Raw genomic sequence first — 21,926 nt, 5'->3', positions numbered from 1 at the left:
GCTTCTTGGACGATATACCGTCAAAATTATTTTATCAAATGATGCGCTGTTTAACGTTTGTAAGACCTATCGAAGATACTAAACCTCCGAAATTGGCGGTTTCAAAATGATGCTATCTTGACCTTAAATTGCTGTTTTTAAACATTTGACCTATACATATAATTGGTCATACAACAAAAATCAAATGCTCATCAAAATCGATCAGAACATGCTAGAGTCGAATGGAAATCGTCATTTTCATAAATTTCTCTCTACATTCGGAAAGTGTTATCCTCGTTATTATACATATTACGTTTTCGTCTCAACTCGATGCATTCCCAAAATAAAAACCTGTTTTAATCCACCTAGTGGTGCAATTGTGCTTTTCTCATTTATCCAGACTACGATTCCATGGCTGTTTATGTTCAATACAATGGTAGAAATGAATATTACATGTTCAGTACGATTTGCACATACATACAATGGATCGACAGCCACGATCTTGAGATACTATGTGATATTGAAACATCGCTTGAAACCAGCGGCGGATCATGGAGGTCCAGGTCCTGCCGAAAATTTTCAACTTGTTAAGAAATTTTAAACTAGCTTTAATTTTAAAGTAGCAACCCCTCACTGCATACTCCCTCCGGGCCGGTGTGATTGACGATTTTTAGAGTGATTGCATAACTTTTCTATATGAGAAAGGCAAAAATGTACCAAAGCCCAAAAAAAATCAATTTTCGTCAAACATCTGAATGTTTCATGCAAATTAAAGTCATTTGGCATCAAAAATACAAATTTGATTTTGAAAATTTTTCATTTCAGTTTATATGTGAATTTGCTGTGTGAGTGCACTCTTCAACTCGTAACTCCGGAACCGGAAGTCCAATTAATAAAAAATTCAATTGCAGCCGATGGGAAGGTTGTACCTTTCATTTGAGACTAACTTTGTGCACATCGGTCCATCCATCTCTGATTAACAGAGGTCACATTTTTTCCACATACACACACAGATATTTTCCGATCTCGACGAACTGAGTTGATTGGCATATGACACTCGGCCCTCCCGGTCGGGATTAGATTGACGAATTTTAGAGTGAATGAGAAAGGCAAAAACATTTTTAGGAAATGTTGAAAGTTATGCATTTTTTTGGTGAGCAGTTCTATGTTTCATAGACATTAAATCAATTTTAAATTCGCTTCCTATTAAATAAAGACCCTTATTACAGTACATCTATATTTCAAACTCTTCTTTGATTTCCAAACTTCAATCTAAAACTGCGTTCACGCAAATTTGGGGGCCAACTGAACAGTTACAAAAACGAGCTCAATTTGAAAATAAATCTGAGGATTATGATTGATTACAGAACTCTGGAATTTTCTATTGGAATGTTTTCAGGCAGGAATTTGATATTGATGCTATTAGACAACTGTGAAATCAAGACCAATAGATCAGTTACATATCAGGACCCCATTCCGACAATTTATCAAAAGTCCTCATGATGTTTACAACAATAGGTTATCAATGTACGGATCAGATAATTGTTATTGTAGTATTGAATTAAATCAGTCTGCATCAATAAATTTTCAACTTCAATATTTTTTTTTTGGTGGGGGAGGGCGGTTTGTATGGTGTTAAACCCCAAAACCTTCTCTTGGCTACGCCGTTGCATGGAGTTATTTATTTCGCTTTTCATTTTCCGATATGTTTCAGATCGATCCGATGGTCATAAGCTAGAAAAATTGCAGTCACAAGGTTCGCACAAATGAACATTTTTGCACTGATAAGTTATCAAGTTCCTTCCAGACAACTTGGAAGTGTTCGGTGATTATTTCTAGCGGTTGTAGACAGAAAAATGAAATACAAAATTCGTTTTATCGAAATAACGTTTGGCTTATTTCAATGGATTATTACTATATTGAACAATAAATAGGCGACAAAGAGTAATCCACAAACAACAAGCCATAACTTTTAAAGTATTCAAAATAGATATTTGAAGTCTTCAGTAAAGTTATTCGCAAAAGTAAGAGCTACAAATTTGCTGAAGTCATCATTTCGATATAATCACTTCCACGAAAATTTGTGAAAATATCTCACTCATAGGGGGATTAATCAGCAAAAGCACAATACCAAAAGAAAGGGCATATTACCTCCATTAAATTCTCCGAAGACACTATTGACCTAAAATAAGCCGTTTTGGAGTTAATAATAGATTATTGGCGTTAATAATAGATTACATGTTTTTGGTCATATTTCTGGCATGGGAATTGATAAAAATCTTTCGTCCGCATTTAATGTTAAATATTTCTTTTGATAATAGTCCGAGTTCAACAATCTATAGCTTGTTCGAAAGGTATTCGTTCAAGCTGTCTAAAAACATATAAATTGTTAATCCATATTGTCAATTTCGGCTGATAATTCAAAAAAAAAACTGCAAAACACGCCATTTTTACGCATTCAAACATTCATATCTTGGAAATCATTTAAAATTGGTTTGGATAAGATCGGTTCAGCCATTGCTGAGAAACACGAATGAGAATTTGTCCGTTACATACACACACACAGACATTGTCCCAAATCGTCGAGCTGAGTCGATTGGTATATAAGACTCGGCCCTCCGGGCCTCGGAAAAAATCTTGAAAGCTTGAGCGAATTCTATACATTTCTTTTATAAGAAATGTAAAACATAACGACAGTAACAATTTTTTAAGTCCCAATAAAGTGGCCCTTTAAGTTTTTAATTGGTAATAATCGCGGCAATTAAACTGATCTTACCTCTCAGCTGCAACAGTTTCCATCGTTTTCCTCATCAAAGGGTATTGGTCCAGAACAGCGTTGAAATGATCAACACTCAGCGAAAACAAATTGCAATAAGTTTCAGCCCGAACACTTGCAACTCGTCTAGCATTTGTTAGTAGACATATTTCTCCAAAATAAGAACCATCCGACAATGACGTTGCAACCTAAGGGTAATTTTGTTGTAAGTTATTTTTGAAAACTGCATTGTTCCACTAGGTTTATGGGAATGGACCTATGTGATTGTCAAATTCGTAACTACTTAAGAAATGGAGTTATTGGCGATTCCAAAATAATTTTGCATAATTTTTCTAAATTTTATTTACCTGAAGAAAAACATTGTTTAGTAGGGGTTGATTTTTAGTAATCAGTGCATGGAGGAAGGAGGGTATTAATTTTTGCGTGTCATCATGAATTAACCCCAATGTAATGCCATTTTCCATAAAACAAGCTCACAATAAATTATCTACATCCAAATAACCGTTCAACAAACATCCATCGTTGGACCCGTGCTGAACGATTTTAAAACAAATTTTTGGATGTCTCAGTGAGTATTGATATTCAACCAGCTCTCTGTCAACCCTATACCATCATATGAAGTTTGACAGCGACCTACATATATGGGGCGTTATACAGGGTGAATCTCTCGAGGGGTGATTGACTGTCATATTTGGAGAAAAAAATTGTTCTACACATACCATCGAATCTCAACCATTACAGAGTTATTGAACTTTTTGCATAAGCATAAGCATAAGCATAAGAGATCGCCCGTAGTTGCTACTCCGTTATTGACCAGAACCAAATTAGGTTGCAAAATGTTCATTGGAACAACATGCTTGGGAATAACATGATGAGCCACATTGTACAATCTATTCTGATCCCTGCATGCTGATCAATACCGACGCCGGCCACGTCCGAATGCAGATCCTCTGGGAAAGGAAGGAATGTTAGTCCGATACATGTTGCTACTAGAGACCGAGGAATCCTCTGCATCTCCACATGTATCACGGGAATGGGAGAGTTGTTAGTAAGTGTGCCAGTAGCGTTATCATGTAATAATTGCTCTGGGCAGCCGGCTGCCGAGAATGTGGGAAATTTATCATTTGTTGTATTAATACGATTAGCAAAATAAGCAACTTGAACTCCGGCAAGCCGGCTATAAGGAGCACTGCTTATATTTCTTAATAATATTCAATCACGCGACGAATTTTTTCGTGGTTTCTATCGTGTCGGTGCTGATTTTACCCGGCGATCGTTTGAATAAAATGAGGAATCTTATACAGAAGGTTCATCAGACTCTTCCATAGGTGTCGCGAGGTTGGTGTTCTAGGATTCGCTCCATGCAAGCGATGCGACCTGTACATAGTTTATTAGGTAGTAGTTTAGTAACACGATCGCTCGAAAAAGAAGATATTGTTTAGTTTTTGGTTCTTTTTAAACACTGGGTAGCCGGCTACCGAGAGTATCCTATGTTTTCTAAACAAAAGCAATTTCAACTCCACACAGCCGATCGTGGGAGTATTGCCTAGAAAAGCTAATCTTATCTGCATAATAGGCCGGATCACTATTTATTGCGACATTATTTAGACTAATTTCGCTATACCTTCTCCCCAATATATTTGCAAACTACCGAGTGATAACACGTTATACACACAAAGAGTTATGATAGCTCGAGATGTTATAAATCAACGAAAGTATTTCTTATTTCTAATTGTTTGATTGTTTGCGAAATACACGTATACGAACGATTATATCGATCATTAAAGGGAAATACAGAGGATCGTTAACCTGATGCACGGGCTTGCCACCAACAACGGAACTTGAAATTAGATTCATTTTTTTTAATATTGCAACGACATACAACTAGCAAGGGACCGGAAGGCGAAGCACCTTTCAAATATTAAGAGCCACAGCACTCAAGGGAGAGCAAGGACTCGAAGCAAGAAAGCTCAGAAAAGCGTGGAGCAGAGTCAATGAACAAGCCTAGAGCCTCCCGGTTACTCAGCTTTCCGTCTTCTGCAGCGCAGTAGTCAGGATCCCCTGGCATCAAATGCGAATCACCTGAGTCTCATTACAGAGTTATTGAACTTTTTGTGTAAAAAACTTATTTGTATTAAAATACCTCTAACTCAAAAAGTATACTTTGTATTTTAAATCTTTCAGTTCCATTCGAAAGGTGAGAAAATTTCCAATTGAATGGTGTTCTCATATCTGTCGGTTAATCAGTTTTAATTACCTTTTAGTTGTAAAGTGGTTAAAAATTTTGAGGAGGTTTTTGTCAATTTACTCAAAATAATGAATTATGATTATAGCAATATCTATTATCCAAAAGTTGGGTTTTAGGACGATTCATTATTTGTTCTTCAACATCATATTCCTATCTTTTCTCATTTCTTTGTAATATCATTACTAAACTTTTCGTGTAATCGACTTGCAAGTGCTTAAAGACTCTAATCTAGAAACTACGCTTTATATCGTTATTCCTAAGGTTTCATTTGAAAACTGAGAAAATTTTCTATCGATGTATGTACAAATATCTCTTAGTTAAGGATACTAAATGGCCTTTTACTATGAAAATAGCTTACAATTAGCGTTTTTCGAGGAGTTTTGAAATTATTCTAATTATTAATCAACAAAATTTACTATTGTGCATTTGGTGCCTCAACATTCTCTATAACTTTATCCATATCTCTTTTCATTTTGCTGCTATTTAATAGTTAACACAGCACGACCTCACCACAAATGTAGTGGGTTCGAAATCGTTATTTTTGCATATGAAACGATGTGATAAAAATGATTTTGCGTCGAAACAAGAAGAGATAATTGAGTAGAGTCAAAGAAATAATTGTTGAATTTGCTGAGATGCATTATTTCTATGATAATAATGATGATATTTATTATTTACTATTTTAAGAAAATTAACGAAAATGATAATAATAATACTAACTTTAAACTAATTTACTTCTAAAAGAATGGTAAATTCACTTAACTGAAAGGTATTAATACATTTTTCAATATAAAATTTTCCTGGCTTTCGAATAAAAAGAAAAAAATGCAAGTGCCATACTTTTTTCAATTAGAGCTAGTATTAAAGAGAATGAGACAAAAATATCCAAGTTCAATAATCAAAACACATGAAAACAAGAAAAGATAAATCTATCATGTCAGAGAACGAATTATGCAGCTCTTCAAGACTAACAATCTGAATTATTAAAATGATGATGTTAACTATTAAGATTTTCGAAAAATGAACGAAACATCGATCCAAATTGCTAAATTTAAAAAAATTGCTTTGAAAAGGTTACTTAAATTCATTAGCTGAAACATATGAAGGCATCACTCAATGGGAAATTTTCTTACTTTCCCAATGAACTTAAAAGATTTGCAATACAAAGTACACTTTTTGAGTTAGAGCTATTTTAAGACAAATAAGTTTTTAACACAAAAAGTTCAATAACTTTGTAACGATTGAGATTTGATGGTATGTGTAGAACGATTTTTTTCTCCAAATATGACAGTCAATCACCCCTCGAGAGATTCTTAACCATGAACCAAACACCCTGTAGCTATAAAGCCCCAAACAAAGAATTATGTTCGGCACTATACACGATATTCAAGCATTCCACACGACGTTTTGCATCTTGTGTGATGATTTAATACCATATTATTCAGAACATCAACATTTAGTAACTAATTGCAGCTTTTAATCATTTTGATTTCCATGGAAGTGATGCTGCCCGGTCAAACCATTCGGAATTTGTTTCGGAATCTTGAATGGAGTCAGTATGGATTCCAAATCAAATGCAACAACCGATTCTGAGTCGGAATTGGTTGTTGCATTTGATTTGGAATCCATAATGACTCCATTCATAAATCCGAACCGGTTCCGGAATGAGTTTAACTGGGTACTAAGGTAACCAACCAATTTTGGACCCTTAGAGGAAGTGAAATAACGTGAACGTCAAAAAATATTTGCTTGCCTATGTTTTTCAATGCAATACATGCACGAGTCTGCTCCAAAATTACTGTTCTTGAAAAAAAACTGTCAATGGATGTTTTATACATTGACATAAACTCGAAAATGACATTTCTTCACAGCATGAATTTTTCACATTTCGGACCCTTCCACACTAATTTGGACAGTGTTCCAAGCATATTTTGGACCTAGGGGCAGATCACTTGTGATGCATTTTTAAAAATCAACTAAATTAATTGCATTTCTTTCCATCAAAATATAAATTCGTAATTTATTTTACGTTGCGTGTAAGACGTCAAAACCCTACAAAAAATTAGCCCAACATTCAACAAAACGTCGAACAAAGTGAATCAGCGTACACGGTAAAAAATCCTCACGTTGATGGAAAGTGATTTGCAGTTGATTTCGCACTACTTCCCGGATAGAATTTTACAATAGCATTTACCCTACAAACAATCATAAAACAATAAATTTTATAGTTATTACTGTTTCAACATTGTTCGATGCCAAGTTCTCACAGTAGATTTACAATAAAATTTCATGTAGCAATAAATTTCACTGTACAGCAAAAAACTGATACAGTGCATTCGCATTAAGTTTTACTGTTTTCGAGAAAAAATGTATGGAGAAAAATTGATTTTATTAATGTTAAGATACATAACCACCCCCCTTTTTCACTGTAAAAGTCTATTTTACATTGAAATTTACTGTAAAAACGTTAAAGTTTACTGTTTTTGTATTGTAGCATAACGCTAAAACATACTGTAAAGTATTGTAAAATTACTGTACTGTCACAGTGAAAATCATGGTTTTATTACTGTACATTTCTATTCGGGTTGCTCAACATTTCAATGCAATGTGTCAATCTGTTGGAATGGATCATTTACAAGCACTTCGAAATCAACAGCAAATCACTTTCATTTGAAATGTGTTGTACATTGCTTCTAATAGATCTTGCATTTAACTATATCCGTACTCCTTACGGTATATCCCATTATGGATTACCTGAGAACAAATAATTACATAAATAATTAACTACAAGTAAAATATACAATACTCACGCTCTACATTACTTTAGAAATGCAAATTTTCCATTTTTGCCTCTATTTCCGAGCATACGTTTTAGTCGATTAAAGACTTTAGTGTTTTGACACTTTTGACACTTGTAATTAAAGATGGAACCACTCAAATTCAATTGAGTTCTACAAGATGACGACACAAATGAACTCATGATGAATGGAGTTCATGTTTGACAATTCTCGGTGGTTTGTTTACTGCGTTAGTCGCGTAAGTGCGAGTGCAACGGGTGCTCATCTGTCACATTAGAACTCATGTAACTCCCATGTAAACAAACCACCGAGAATTGTCAAACGAAGTTCATCCAGCTAATTTCGTGGGGTTATGTCGATTGGTGTAAAATCTAATAGATTAATACAGTGGTGCGAATTCAACGGATATTCATTTCAATTTAAAGATCATTTCTATTAAATAGCTTTCAAAGACCAGGTCATTCTGATACGAGTTATAAATCCTTAGAAAATCAATGCTAAATCACTTCAATTGATAGTGGTACATGATAAACTGATTCAAGTGCAACATCATTTGAATTAGACGTGACAATTTTTTACCGTGTAGGGCGTTTGTTAAACTTTTCTGCGAGGGAGTGCAAAGTTGATGCAAAAATTGAAATTAAATGCATTTTTTCCAATTTGATGCATATTTCTCGACAAACATATGATTACGGCCTGACAGCCAACTGTCTAAATCCACTTTGAATGGAAATTCCATACAAACCGTTACTAATCGAACACAGTTCACAACAGTTTATGAAAGAGAAAACTTTTCTCTTTCATTTACTATCAACATCTGTGATTGGCGTGTAACTGTTTGTCCGGAATTTCCATTCAAAGTGGATTTTGGCAGTTGGCTTTTGGGCCGTAATCATATGTTTGTCGAGATTTGTCATACATTTCTAGAGTGATCTGCCCCTAGTTTTGGACACACTGAATGTGACTGAATATATTTTGGAAACAGTGAAGTTTTTTCTACTAAACTGACCTACTGACTCGTTCTCTTTGCAGTATATTTAATGCATGAAAGAAGAACATAAGCAAATCAGTGACTGTCAATCAAAAATGGTGCATTAATCTATTGGAAGGCTGACTGCATGAAGTATTTTTTTAGTTCTATCATTTTGAGAAATAGAAAAACTTTCGGTACAATTAGGTTACTGCAGACTTAACAAAGCAGCATTAAATGTTATGCAATAGAGTTAACAATAATATATTTCGTGTAACAATTCATCTGTAGCAGTATTATGGAGTAACATCCTCAAGTGGATGATAAATCAAGGGTCAAAGTTCGTCAGGAATCTTCGTGTACTAAACATTAATTTTTAATTCTTTTGTTTACGAGGTGGTTTCTTGTTATTCTTTCCAAGCTCAGTTTTTCTTTGTTTCTCTTCCTTTACTTTCCTTTTTACATTTCTTACAAAAGAAATGTATAGGATTCGCTCAAACTTTGAAAACTTTTTCCGAGGCCCGGAGGGCCGAGTCTCATATACCAATCGACTCAGCTCGACAAATTGAGACAATGTCTGTATGTGTGTGTGTGTAGGTATGTATGTACAAAATGTCATGTAATTATCTCAGCAATGGCTGAGCCGATCTTAATGAAATTAGTTTCAAATGAAAGGCCTAACGTTGCCATTTGACATTATTATTTTTGATTTTCGATATGTTGTTTACTTTCTGAGATATGGGCGATTTTGTCAAAACACAGCAATAACGAATAATTTTTGAAAATTACAATGTTGTCCAACAAACTTCACATTTATAGAAAGCTTGTTAAAATACCTTTCTAACAAGCTATAGATTGTCTGAATCCGTGCACGAGCGGCGGAGATATTAAACATTTTGTATTTTTAGTCCTCGCTTACCAATTTCCACTAACTAAAAATGAAATTGTTTCATACAGAGTATTGCTTTACTGGTGTTTTAGGGGCAAAACTAAACCGATTTTGAATATCGAGGTATGAAAACACATCTACGTGATTCAAGGAATTCGATGTTGAGAACATTTTGTGAATTACCTTTATAATAAATTAACTATTTCTCAAAAATCAATATATAAGTTCACTTCAAAGACAAAATAATGTGTTGATAAAGAAACAGTGAATTCTAGTATTTATCTCTTGGATTAGGCATTACGTTCAATCATGAGGTAAATGTTGGATGGTATATCAATACACAGATCAACAAGTAATTCACCTAGTAGTGAGATAAAAGATTTCTCATATAATTATACTCGTGGCGTCACCGAAAGCAACTGTATGTTTGAAGCCCAAAAGTCTAGCGAAAATTTAGCTCTTTTCCTTTTACTACTCACATTAATTATGACAAGAATGAAAGAAATCAATATATCATAATAATATACCTATAAAAATAATGTCACTGCATTAACCATCATTTGCCATTCCTCACACGCCCCCACCCATCTCTCTCTCTCTCTCTCTCTCTCTCTCTCTCTCTCTCTCTCTCCTTCTCTCTCTGTCTCTCTCTTCTATCGCATCTATCTAGCTATTTCTATATCCATTTCTAAGTTGTGTGATAAGATCTTCTGCCAATCTGAAATTTGTTAATTGTAATTGCGAAGGTTTGAGAAAACAAAACTATTTTTTGTCTGCTGCTACATCAACTCAATTTTAATTCAATTGTATTCAAAGCCTGTATCTACACTATAATTAAGGAAATTCATGGCTATATCCGAAAAATGTTTGGCTTAACTGGGTAATATGAAAGTTTGACGATGAAAATTTTCAAAAGAGACATTCCACGTGCGGTATTCAAACTATTCGTATCTCTATTGAATTTTGAATGAAATATATGCTCAAAGACTGAAAGCTGAAGCCAGCAGGATTGGTCTTGCCATCAACGTTTCGAAGACAAAATACATGAAAGGAAGAGGTTCTAGAGACGACATTGTGAACCTCCCACCCGAGTTCGGATTGACGGTGACGAAATCGAGATGGTCGACGAATTCATGTATTTGGGCTCACTGGTAACCGACGATAATGATAACAGCAGAGAAATTCAAAGACGGATCTTGGCGGGAAATCGTGCCTACTTTGGACTCCGGAGGACGCTCCGGTCGAACAAAATTCGCCGCCGCACGAAGTTGATTATTTACAAGACGCTGATTAAATCGGTGGTCCTCTACGGCCACGACAGCTGGACTACGCTCGTGGAGGACCAATGCGCCGTGCCGTTGGAGTTTTCAAACGAAAGGTGTTGCGTACCATCTATAGTGGCGTGCAGATGGAAGACGGAACGTGGCGCAGACGAATGAACCATGAGTTGTATCAGCTGCACATTCGTTGTATTGGTACGAACTTTCATGAAAAATAACGGATCAAAGACCAAAAATATCCACAAATCAGATCCAGGAAAAGAAGTCTCCCAAAGTACCCACTCTCGATGAGGGATGCAACTGCAATGTGTCTTCTAACTTATCGTCGACCATATTTGGATATACTGAGTAGTTTGCACCATTTCTTTTTCACAGTATTGGTCTGTATAGGACTTATTTATCCATATTTTCTGCACGAGAATTCGGAACGAAACAATATGAAAGCTATGAGGATGAATGGAAAGAGACTGCATTGCAATCAACTGAATGCACGGCTTTTATGCTATCGACATAGCCTAGACATTTTACACTATTTACTTCAATGCAAATAAAAACTTTGAAATATCTACCTGTCTCATTCACGAATCGCATTCTCCCTGTCGTTCTCTGTTCAAGGGGATTGAAAGCACATGTGACCTTGTCTCACTTTACTATATTCAATTGCGTGTTAAAATACTGGACCAGTAAATTCTATTCTGTACATAAATCTTTTTTCGGGAATATGTGACCAAAAAGTAAACTTCGAATTCCAAAGCAAATTGAACGTTCCAGGTTCCTGATAAATAATTAGGGTCCAACAATAAAGTAGAAACACCAGATAATCTTAAAACGACGCCGTCAAGTAAAGAAGCATGAAAACAAAAAGAATAAAACCAAAAAAAAAATGGAAGCCCTAGAAAGTCCATTGCATATTTATTAGCCTTTTCTCAGAAGATGGGATTTTCAAAACATTTCTAAACTTTTTGATGCAATGGTTCTCAAATTCGTACAATCCGGTTTATTCTTTTTCTTAATTCAAAAATGTTTTTAGCTTCAAATATATGACCGCTTCATTTTAATTAATTATTTCATACCGTATCTTTTTATTCGTTTTGTTCATCTGCGTTCATTTTACTTATTTTATTCGTTTCATTCTTTGGATTCACTCTGATTAGTTTATTCTTTTTGTGCATTTTTCTCATATCATTCATTTCATTGTTTTCATTGTATGCATTTTATTCATTTTTTCCAGTTTATTCATTTTGTTCATTTTCTTCATTTTAATAATCTGACTACTTTTTCAGTTTCAATCATTTCATCAAAATAATTTATTTGATTCAATTTATTTCTTTATATTAATTTATAACCTTTTACCATTGTTCAATTTTTCATTTTAATCAATGCATTTAATTCTGCCAACTTTCTTCTTTTTATTCATTTTATTACTTCAGCTCATTTTGTTTATTTGATTCGTTTGTTTTATTTATGCATTTCATTTATTTTTTACTTTATTCATTTTGTTCATCCATTCTTTTTATTCATTTGATCCATTTCATTAATTTGATTCATTTGATTCACTGGATGAATTAAATCAATTTGATTCATTTGATTAATTTGATTAATTTGATTCTTGTGATTCATGTGATTCATATGATTCATTTGAGTCATTTGATTCATTTGATTCATTTGATTCATTTGATTCAATTGATACATTTGATTCATTTGATTCATTTGATTCATTTGATTCATTTGATTCATTTGATTCACTTGATTCATTTGATTCATTTGATTCATTTGATTCATTTGATTCATTTGATTCATTTGATTCATTTGATTCATTTGATTCATTTGATTCATTTGATTCATTTGATTCATTTGATTCATTTGATTCGTTTGATTCATTTGATTCATTTGATTCATTTGATTCATTTGATTCATTTGATTCATTTGATTCATTTGATTCATTTGATTCATTTGATTCATTTGATTCATTTGATTCATTTGATTCATTTGATTCGTGTGATTCATTTGATTCATTTGATTCGTTTGATTCATTTGATTCATTTGATTCATTTTTCTCATTTGAATCATTTGAATCATTTGTTCCATTTGATTCATTTGATTCATTTGTTTCATTTTATTCATTTGATTCATTTGATTCATTTGATTCATTTGATTCATTTCATTCATTTCATTCATTTGATTCATTGGATTCATTTGATTCATTTGATTCGTGTGATTCATTTGATTCATTTGATTCGTTTGATTCATTTGATTCATTTGATTCATTTGATTCATTTGATTCATTTGATTCATTTGATTACAAATAAATACCTTTCTAACAAGCTATAGATTGTCTAAATCCGTGCACGAGCGGCGGAGATATTAAACATTTTGTATTTTTAGTCCTCGCTTACCAATTTCCACTAACTAAAAATGAAATTGTTTCATACAAAGTATTGCTTTACTGGTGTTTTAGGGGCAAAACTAAACCGATTTTGAATATCGGGGTATGAAAACACATCTACGTGATTCAAGGAATTCGATGTTGAGAACATTTTGTGAATTACCTTTATAATAAATTAACTATTTCTCAAAAATCAATATATAAGTTCACTTCAAAGACAAAATAATGTGTTGATAAAGAAACAGTGAGTTCTAGTATTTATCTCTTGGATTTCGCATTACGTTCAATCATGAGGTAAATGTTGGATGGTATATCAATACACAGATCAACAAGTAATTCACCTAGTAGTGAGATAAAAGATTTCTCATATAATTATACTCGTGGCGTCACCGAAAGTAACTGTATGTTTGAAGCCTAAAAGTCTAGCGAAAATTTAGCTCTTTTCCTTTTACTACTCACATTAATTATGACAAGAATGAAAGAAATCAATATATCATAATAATATACCTATAAAAATAATGTCACTGCATTAACCATCATTTGCCATTCCTCACACGCCCCCACCCATCTCTCTCTCTCTCTCTCTCTCTCTCTCTCCTTCTCTCTCTGTCTCTCTCTTCTATCGCATCTATCTAGCTATTTCTATATCCATTTCTAAGTTGTGTGATAAGATCTTCTGCCAATCTGAAATTTGTTAATTGTAATTGCGAAGGTTTGAGAAAACAAAACTATTTTTTGTCTGCTGCTACATCAACTCAATTTTAATTCAATTGTATTCAAAGCCTGTATCTATACTATAATTAAGGAAATTCATGGCTATATCCGAAAAATGTTTGGCTTAACTGGGTAATATGAAAGTTTGACGATGAAAATTTTCAAAAGAGACATTCCACGTGCGGTATTCAAACTATTCGTATCTCTATTGAATTTTGAATGAAATATATGCTCAAAGACTGAAAGCTGAAGCCAGCAGGATTGGTCTTGCCATCAACGTTTCGAAGACAAAATACATGAAAGGAAGAGGTTCTAGAGACGACATTGTGAACCTCCCACCCGAGTTCGGATTGACGGTGACGAAATCGAGATGGTCGACGAATTCATGTATTTGGGCTCACTGGTAACCGACGATAATGATAACAGCAGAGAAATTCAAAGACGGATCTTGGCGGGAAATCGTGCCTACTTTGGACTCCGGAGGACGCTCCGGTCGAACAAAATTCGCCGCCGCACGAAGTTGATTATCTACAAGACGCTGATTAAATCGGTGGTCCTCTACGGCCACGACAGCTGGACTATGCTCGTGGAGGACCAACGCGCCGTTGGAGTTTTCAAACGAAAGGTGTTGCGTACCATCTATGGTGGCGTGCAGATGGAAGACGGAACGTGGCGCAGACGAATGAACCATGAGTTGTATCAGCTGCACATTCGTTGTATTGGTACGAACTTTCATGAAAAATAACGGATCAAAGACCAAAAATATCCACAAATCAGATCCAGGAAAAGAAGTCTCCCAAAGTACCCACTCTCGATGAGGGATGCAACTGCAATGTGTCTTCTAACTTATCGTCGTCCATATTTGGATATACTGAGTAGTTTGCACCATTTCTTTTTCACAGTATTGGTCTGTATAGGACTTATTTATCCATATTTTCTGCACGAGAATTCGGAACGAAACAATATGAAAGCTATGAGGATGAATGGAAAGAGACTGCATTGCAATCAACTGAATGCACGGCTTTTATGCTATCGACATAGCCTAGACATTTTACACTATTTACTTCAATGCAAATAAAAACTTTGAAATATCTACCTGTCTCATTCACGAATCGCATTCTCCCTGTCGTTCTCTGTTCAAGGGGATTGAAAGCACATGTGACCTTGTCTCACTTTACTATATTCAATTGCGTGTTAAAATACTGGACCAGTAAATTCTATTCTGTACATAAATCTTTTTTCGGGAATATGTGACCAAAAAGTAAACTTCGAATTCCAAAGCAAATTGAACGTTCCAGGTTCCTGATAAATAATTAGGGTCCAACAATAAAGTAGAAACACCAGATAATCTTAAAACGACGCCGTCAAGTAAAGAAGCATGAAAACAAAAAGAATAAAACCAAAAAAAGATAGAAGCCCTAGAAAGTCCATTGCATATTTATTAGCCTTTTCTCAGAAGATGGGATTTTCAAAACATTTCTAAACTTTTTGATGCAATGGTTCTCAAATTCGTACAATCCGCTTTATTCATTTTCTTAATTCAAAAATGTTTTTAGCTTCAAATATATGACCGCTTCATTTTAATTAATTATTTCATACCGTATCTTTTTATTCGTTTTGTTCATCTGCGTTCATTTTACTTATTTTATTCGTTTCATTCTTTGGATTCACTCTGATCAGTTTATTTTTTTGCGCATTTTTCTCATATCATTCATTTCATTGTTTTCATTTTATGCATTTTATTCATTTTTTCCAGTTTATTCATTTTGTTCAGTTTCTTCATTTTAATAATCTGACTACTTTTTCAGTTTCAATCATTTCATCAAAATAATTTATTTGATTCAATTTATTTCTTCATATTAATTTATAACCTTTTACCATTGTTCAATTTTTCATTTTAATCAATGCATTTAATTCTGCCAATTTTCTTCTTTTTATTCATTTTATTATTTCAGCTCATTTTGTTTATTTGATTCGTTTGTTTTATTTATGCATTTCATTCATTTTTTACTTTATTCATTTTGTTCATCCATTCTTTTTATTCATTTGATCCATTTCATTAATTTGATTCATTGTATTCACTGGATGAATTAAATCAATTTGATTAATTTGATTAATTTGATTCTTGTGATTCATGTGATTCATTTGATTCATATGATTCCTTTGAGTCATTTGATTCATTTGATTCAATTGATTCATTTGATTCATTTGATTCATTTGATTCATTTGATTCAGTTGATTCATTTGATTCATTTGATTCATTTGATTCATTTGATTAATTTGATTAATTTGATTCATTTGATTCATTTGATTCATTTGATTCATTTGATTCATTTGATTCATTTGATTCATTTGATTCATTTGATTCATTTGATTCATTTGATTCATTTGATTCATTTGATTCATTTGATTCATTTGATTCATTTGATTCATTTGATTCATTTGATTCATTTGATTCATTTGATTCATTTGATTCATTTGATTCATTTGATTCATTTGATTCATTTGATTCATTTGATTCATTTGATTCATTTGATTCATTTGATTCATTTGATTCATTTGATTCATTTGATTCATTTGATTCATTTGATTCATTTGATTCATTTGATTCATTTGATTCATTTGCTTCATTTGATTCATTTGATTCATTTGCTTCATTTGCTTCATTTGATTCATTTGATTCATTTGATTCATTTGATTCATTTGATTCATTTGATTCATTTGATTCATTTGATTCATTTGATTCATTTGATTCATTTGATTCATTTGATTCATTTGATTCATTTGATTCATTTGATTCATTTGATTCATTTGATTCATTTGATTCATTTGATTCATTTGATTCATTTGATTCATTTGATTCGTGTGATTCATTTGATTCATTTGATTCGTTTGATACATTTGATTCATTTGATTCATTTGATTCATTTGTCTCATTTGTCTCATTTGTCTCATTTGAATCATTTGTTTCATTTGATTCATTTGATTCATTTGATTCATTTGGTTCATTTGGTTCATTTGATTCATTTGATTCATTTGGATTAGAATAAATTGACTCATGAATGGATGAATTAAATCAATTTGATTAATTTGATTAATTTGATTCTTGTGATTCATGTGATTCATTTGATTCATATGATTCCTTTGAGTCATTTGATTCATTTGATTCAATTGATACATTTGATTCATTTGATTCATTTGATTCATTTGATTCAGTTGATTCATTTGATTCATTTGATTCATTTGATTCATTTGATTCATTTGATTAATTTGATTCATTTGATTCATTTGATTCATTTGATTCATTTTTTTTTTTTTTCATACGTTTATTTGACACGGCATTTGCAATAGCTTTTTACGCCAGTTTCTTTTTTTTACATAGCACGTTACAAAAATCCTTAAGACTAATTTTAACTATACTAGTACTTTGTCTAAAACTAACACTGAAATCACTTTATTGTTTGCTTTTTTCCTTACATTGTTGTATTTCATACTGATCTAGTATTTTCGGGTGTATTTATTTACTTTTTTTTCTGTTATTGTCTAAATTTAAAAACTAAATATTCTAGGACCCTTTAATTGGTGAATGATTAGCCTTGGATGAGAGTATGAGGAGATGAATTTAATTAAATTTTGACAGACGCTGTTTTTAGAAAATGATAGATAAGTTCCATGTATAGAGGATCGCGATACGCCAGGATGTCTCTAACAGGAACATGGATTGGTCTTCCTCGGACTTGTAAAGAATCTACTAATTGTGATCTGGCTTCACGATATTCAGTGCAGGACCAAACAACATGCTCAATGTCATGGTAACCTTCTCCACAAGCACAATGATTACCCTCAGCGAGCCCAATACGACGGAGATGCGCATCTAAAGTATAATGATTGGACATGAGCCTAGACATCACACGGATGAAGTCCCGACTTACATCCAATCCTTTGAACCATGCCTTCGTTGATACTTTAGGGGTAATTGAGTGTAGCCATCGTCCCATATCTCCATTGTCCCAAGATGTTTGCCAACTAGCAAGTGTCCTCTGTCGAGAAGCGCTATAAAATTCATTGTAAGCGATGGGTCTTTCATATATTTCACCATCTAGTGCACCAATCTTGGCTAAATTATCAGCTTTCTCATTGCCCGCAATAGAGCAATGGGCGGGGAGCCACACTAGGGTAAATTTAAAACATTTTCTTGTCAGGTTACTCAGAGATTCTCGTATCTTCCCCAAAAAGAACGGATCGTGATTATCAATCCTCTTTGAGCGTAGAGCTGCAATTGTGCTGAGACTATCAGTGAGGATAAAGTAATGGTTCGGGGGTAAAGTATTAATTATTTGCAAACTATAGTGAACTGCTGCTAGTTCCGCTATATAAACAGAGGCGGGTTCTGCAAGTTTGAGAGAAATTGAAAAATTATTGTTGAAAATACCGAAACCAGTGGCCTCACTGATTCGTGACCCATCAGTGTAAAACATTTTAAGGCAGTCTATGTGTTGATATTTACTTGTGAATATTTTAGGGATCTCCCGCGAGCGTAGATGACCTGGAATTCCACGAATCTCTGCTTGCATGGACGTGTCGAAGAATAAAGTGGATTCAGGAATATCTAGTATATTGACGTATGTGGGAACATACCTAGCAGGCGTTATTTCTTGTGACATGTGATTGAAATACACTGTCATGAATCTGGTTTGGGGTTGAAGCTCGACAAGTCTTTCAAAATTTTCAATTACCAGTGGGTTCATAACCTCACATCGAATAAGTAAACGAGAAGAGAGATCCCAGAATCGGTCTTTTAAAGGAAGAACTCCCGCTAGTACTTCAAGACTCATCGTATGGGTCGACTGCATGCAACCTAAGGCAATTCGTAAACAGCGATACTGTATCCGTTCCAGTTTAATAATGTGAGTGTTCGCAGCTGAACGGAAACAGATGCACCCATATTCCATTACTGAAAGTATTGTTGTTTGATACAATCTTATCATGTCACTTGGATGAGAACCCCACCATGATCCAGTTATTGTTCGCAGAAAATTTATCCTTTGTTGGCATTTCGTTATTAAATACCTAATGTGGCCTCCCCATGTGCCTTTAGAATCGAACCAAATTCCAAGGTATTTAAAAGTCAGGACTTGGGCTATCGTTCTACCAACCAACTGAAGCTGAAGCTGAGCTGGATCACGCTTCCTTGAAAAAACAACCAACTCTGTTTTCTCCGTAGAGAAATCGATGCCTAACTTCAAAGCCCAACTTGATAAATTATCCAAACTATCTTGCAGTGGTTGTTGTAAATTTAAGGCTTTTGGTCCTGTAACAGAAACCACGCCATCATCTGCAAGTTGCCTTAGAGTGCATGGGCTGACAATACAATTATCAATATCATTCACGTAAAAATTGTAGAGAAGGGGGCTTAAACAAGAACCTTGTGGGAGGCCCATGTAACTTATTCTGAATGTTGCCAAATCGCCATATGAAAAATGCATGTGCTTTTCTGACAATAAGTTGTATAAATAATTATTTAATATTGGTGAAAGACCACATTGATGTAGTTTCTCTGAGAGAACATCAATGGAAACAGAGTCGAATGCTCCTTTTATGTCTAAGAACACAGACGCCATTTGTTCTTTTTTTGCGTAAGCTAGTTGGATTTCTGACGAAAGTAGCGCCAGACAATCATTCGTTCCCTTTCCCCTCCGAAAACCAAACTGGGTATCTGATAGCAAGCCGTTCGCCTCAACCCAATTGTCGAGACGTCGTAAGATAATTTTTTCCAACAATTTCCTGATGCAGGATAACATTGCAATCGGTCGATACGAGTTATGATCGGAGGCTGGTTTTCCCGGTTTTGGAATAGCGATAACTCTCACTTGTCTCCAGTCGTGCGGGACAATGTTCTGCTCAAGAAGCTTATTGAATAAATTCAACAAGCGTCTTTTTGCTAGGTCAGGCAGATTCTTCACCAAGTTGAATTTAATTCTGTCTAGTCCCGGAGCATTATTGTTGCATGAGAGGAGTGCAATTGAGAATTCCATCATTGTCAAAGGCGAATCTATGAAATCGGTACTTGTGGGAGCATCGCGAGTGATTTTCTGCGCAGGAGCAGAATCGGGACAAATTTTCTTGGCAAAATTAAATATCCAACGATTCGAAAAATCTTCGCTTTCATTAGTCACGTTTCGATTCCTCATTCTTCTGGCTGTGTTCCAAAGAGTACTCATTGATGTTTCTCTTGACAAGCCATTAACGAAGTGTCTCCAATAACTAGATTTTTTGGCACGACGTATACTGTCAAATTTGTTTTGCAAAATGAAATAATTTTCAAAGTTCTCACGTATACCCCCTTTCTGTTTCATAATTTCTTTGTAGGCAACTTGTTTAGCTTCATATGCATCAGAGCACTCTTTGTCCCACCAAGGATTAGGGGGCCGTCTATTTATTGTCATTCCAGGATTGCATTTCGTTTGGGCTTGTTCTGCTGCTTCAATAATTAAACCCGCTAGGAATTCATATTCTTCGGTAGGGGGTAGCTCTTCTGTCGAAGCAAGAGAAGTGGAAATTAATGTTTCGTATGTTTTCCAATCAATATTTCGTGTTAAGTCATAAGGAACATTGATTGAATTCGTAAGGCCTAATTCACTGTTAATTGAAACAACGATTGGCAAATGATCGCTACCGTGAGGATCAGGTACAACCTTCCACGTGCAATCTAACCGAAGTGATGTCGAACACAGAGATAGGTCTAATGCACTTGGACGTGCAGGAGGTCTGGGGATGCGTGTTGTTTCGCCAGTATTTAAAACTGTCATATTAAATTCGTCACATACATTGTATATCAAAGAGGATCGATTATCATTGTAGAGGGAACCCCACAATACTCCGTGCGAGTTGAAGTCTCCCAGTATCAGACGCGGAGCAGCCATGGATTCCACTACCTCAAAAATTTGACGTTGTCCAATTTGAACTTTGGGAGGTATATATATAGAAGCGATAGACATGTCTTTGCCTTTAATGTTCGTTTGGACAGCTACAGCCTCAATGCCCGCAAACAAGGGGATGTTAATTCTATAGAAAGAATAGCACTTTTTAATTCCTAGAAGCACTCCTCCATACGGGGTGTCTCGGTCTAGGCGAATAATGTTGAAATCATTTAAGTTGAAATTAATGTTTGAGGTAAGCCATGTTTCACATAGAGCAAAAGCATCGCATTTTAAATTATGCAGTAAAATTTTTAAGGAATCAATTTTAGGTATGATACTTCTGCAATTCCACTGTAAAACAGTGATGGAATCTTTCATTGGAGGAGGTGAATTACCCATTGAAAGATACAATCGCTGCAAGGATGGGCCATTGAGCAATCAGCTGCTCTAAAAATGTTCTAATTGTTGGGAGGAAAGCTGAAAGTATACTCTTTAGTGGTTCAGAAATATTGAATGCTTTAAAAATCCAATCAACAATTTCAGAAAATTTCAATAATCCTACCCCCGGCTGAGGCTCAGAGGTAGTCGAAATTTTATTATTTCCAGTAATGGTGTTCTGTTTGGATTGTACGTTCCCAAAACCGGGCGGAATTGATTTCGGTTTTGAATCGGAATTTTTCGGTTTTGGGCGCAGTTTATCTATTGGTGGAGAAATTTTAAGGCCCTTGCTTGGCAGCTTGGGAAAAGAAGACTGTTTTCTTTTTCTGGAATTTCCGGGTAAAACAAATGATGTACCTTCGCACGCTCCGTCAGAGTCAGACTGTTCCGAAAATAGAGATGCGTAAGTGTTTTCTAAGAAGATGGGTTTAGGGGTAGCATTTTTCAACATTTCTGCATAGGAGCGCTTAGACCTCTCCTTCAAGGATCGTTTAATTTTATCCTCACGCAATTTATAAATGGGGCATG

The 21,926-nt window shown here is 34.5% G+C and overlaps 1 protein-coding gene across 4 annotated transcripts in view; it reads right to left on the bottom strand.

Moving 5' to 3' along the window:
* The window catches only part of LOC131678338 (putative uncharacterized protein DDB_G0282133), a 2,723,618-nt gene that overhangs the window by 150,960 nt on the left and 2,550,732 nt on the right, over nt 1–21,926 (bottom strand). For 3 of the 4 annotated variants that reach the window (XM_058958406.1, XM_058958407.1, XM_058958405.1), the window contains one exon: nt 2,756–2,943. The exons of the other annotated variant lie outside the window; for it this stretch is intronic. In XM_058958406.1, the coding sequence (XP_058814389.1) occupies nt 2,756–2,943 (188 nt within the window). The remainder of the gene's footprint in view (nt 1–2,755; nt 2,944–21,926) is intronic. 4 annotated transcript variants of the gene reach the window in all.

This window comes from Topomyia yanbarensis, chromosome 2, assembly GCF_030247195.1.
Source record: "Topomyia yanbarensis strain Yona2022 chromosome 2, ASM3024719v1, whole genome shotgun sequence".
NCBI lineage: Eukaryota > Metazoa > Arthropoda > Insecta > Diptera > Culicidae > Topomyia > Topomyia yanbarensis.
Note: the sequence above shows the minus strand (reverse complement) of the source record. Positions and strands in the feature narration are given on the sequence as shown.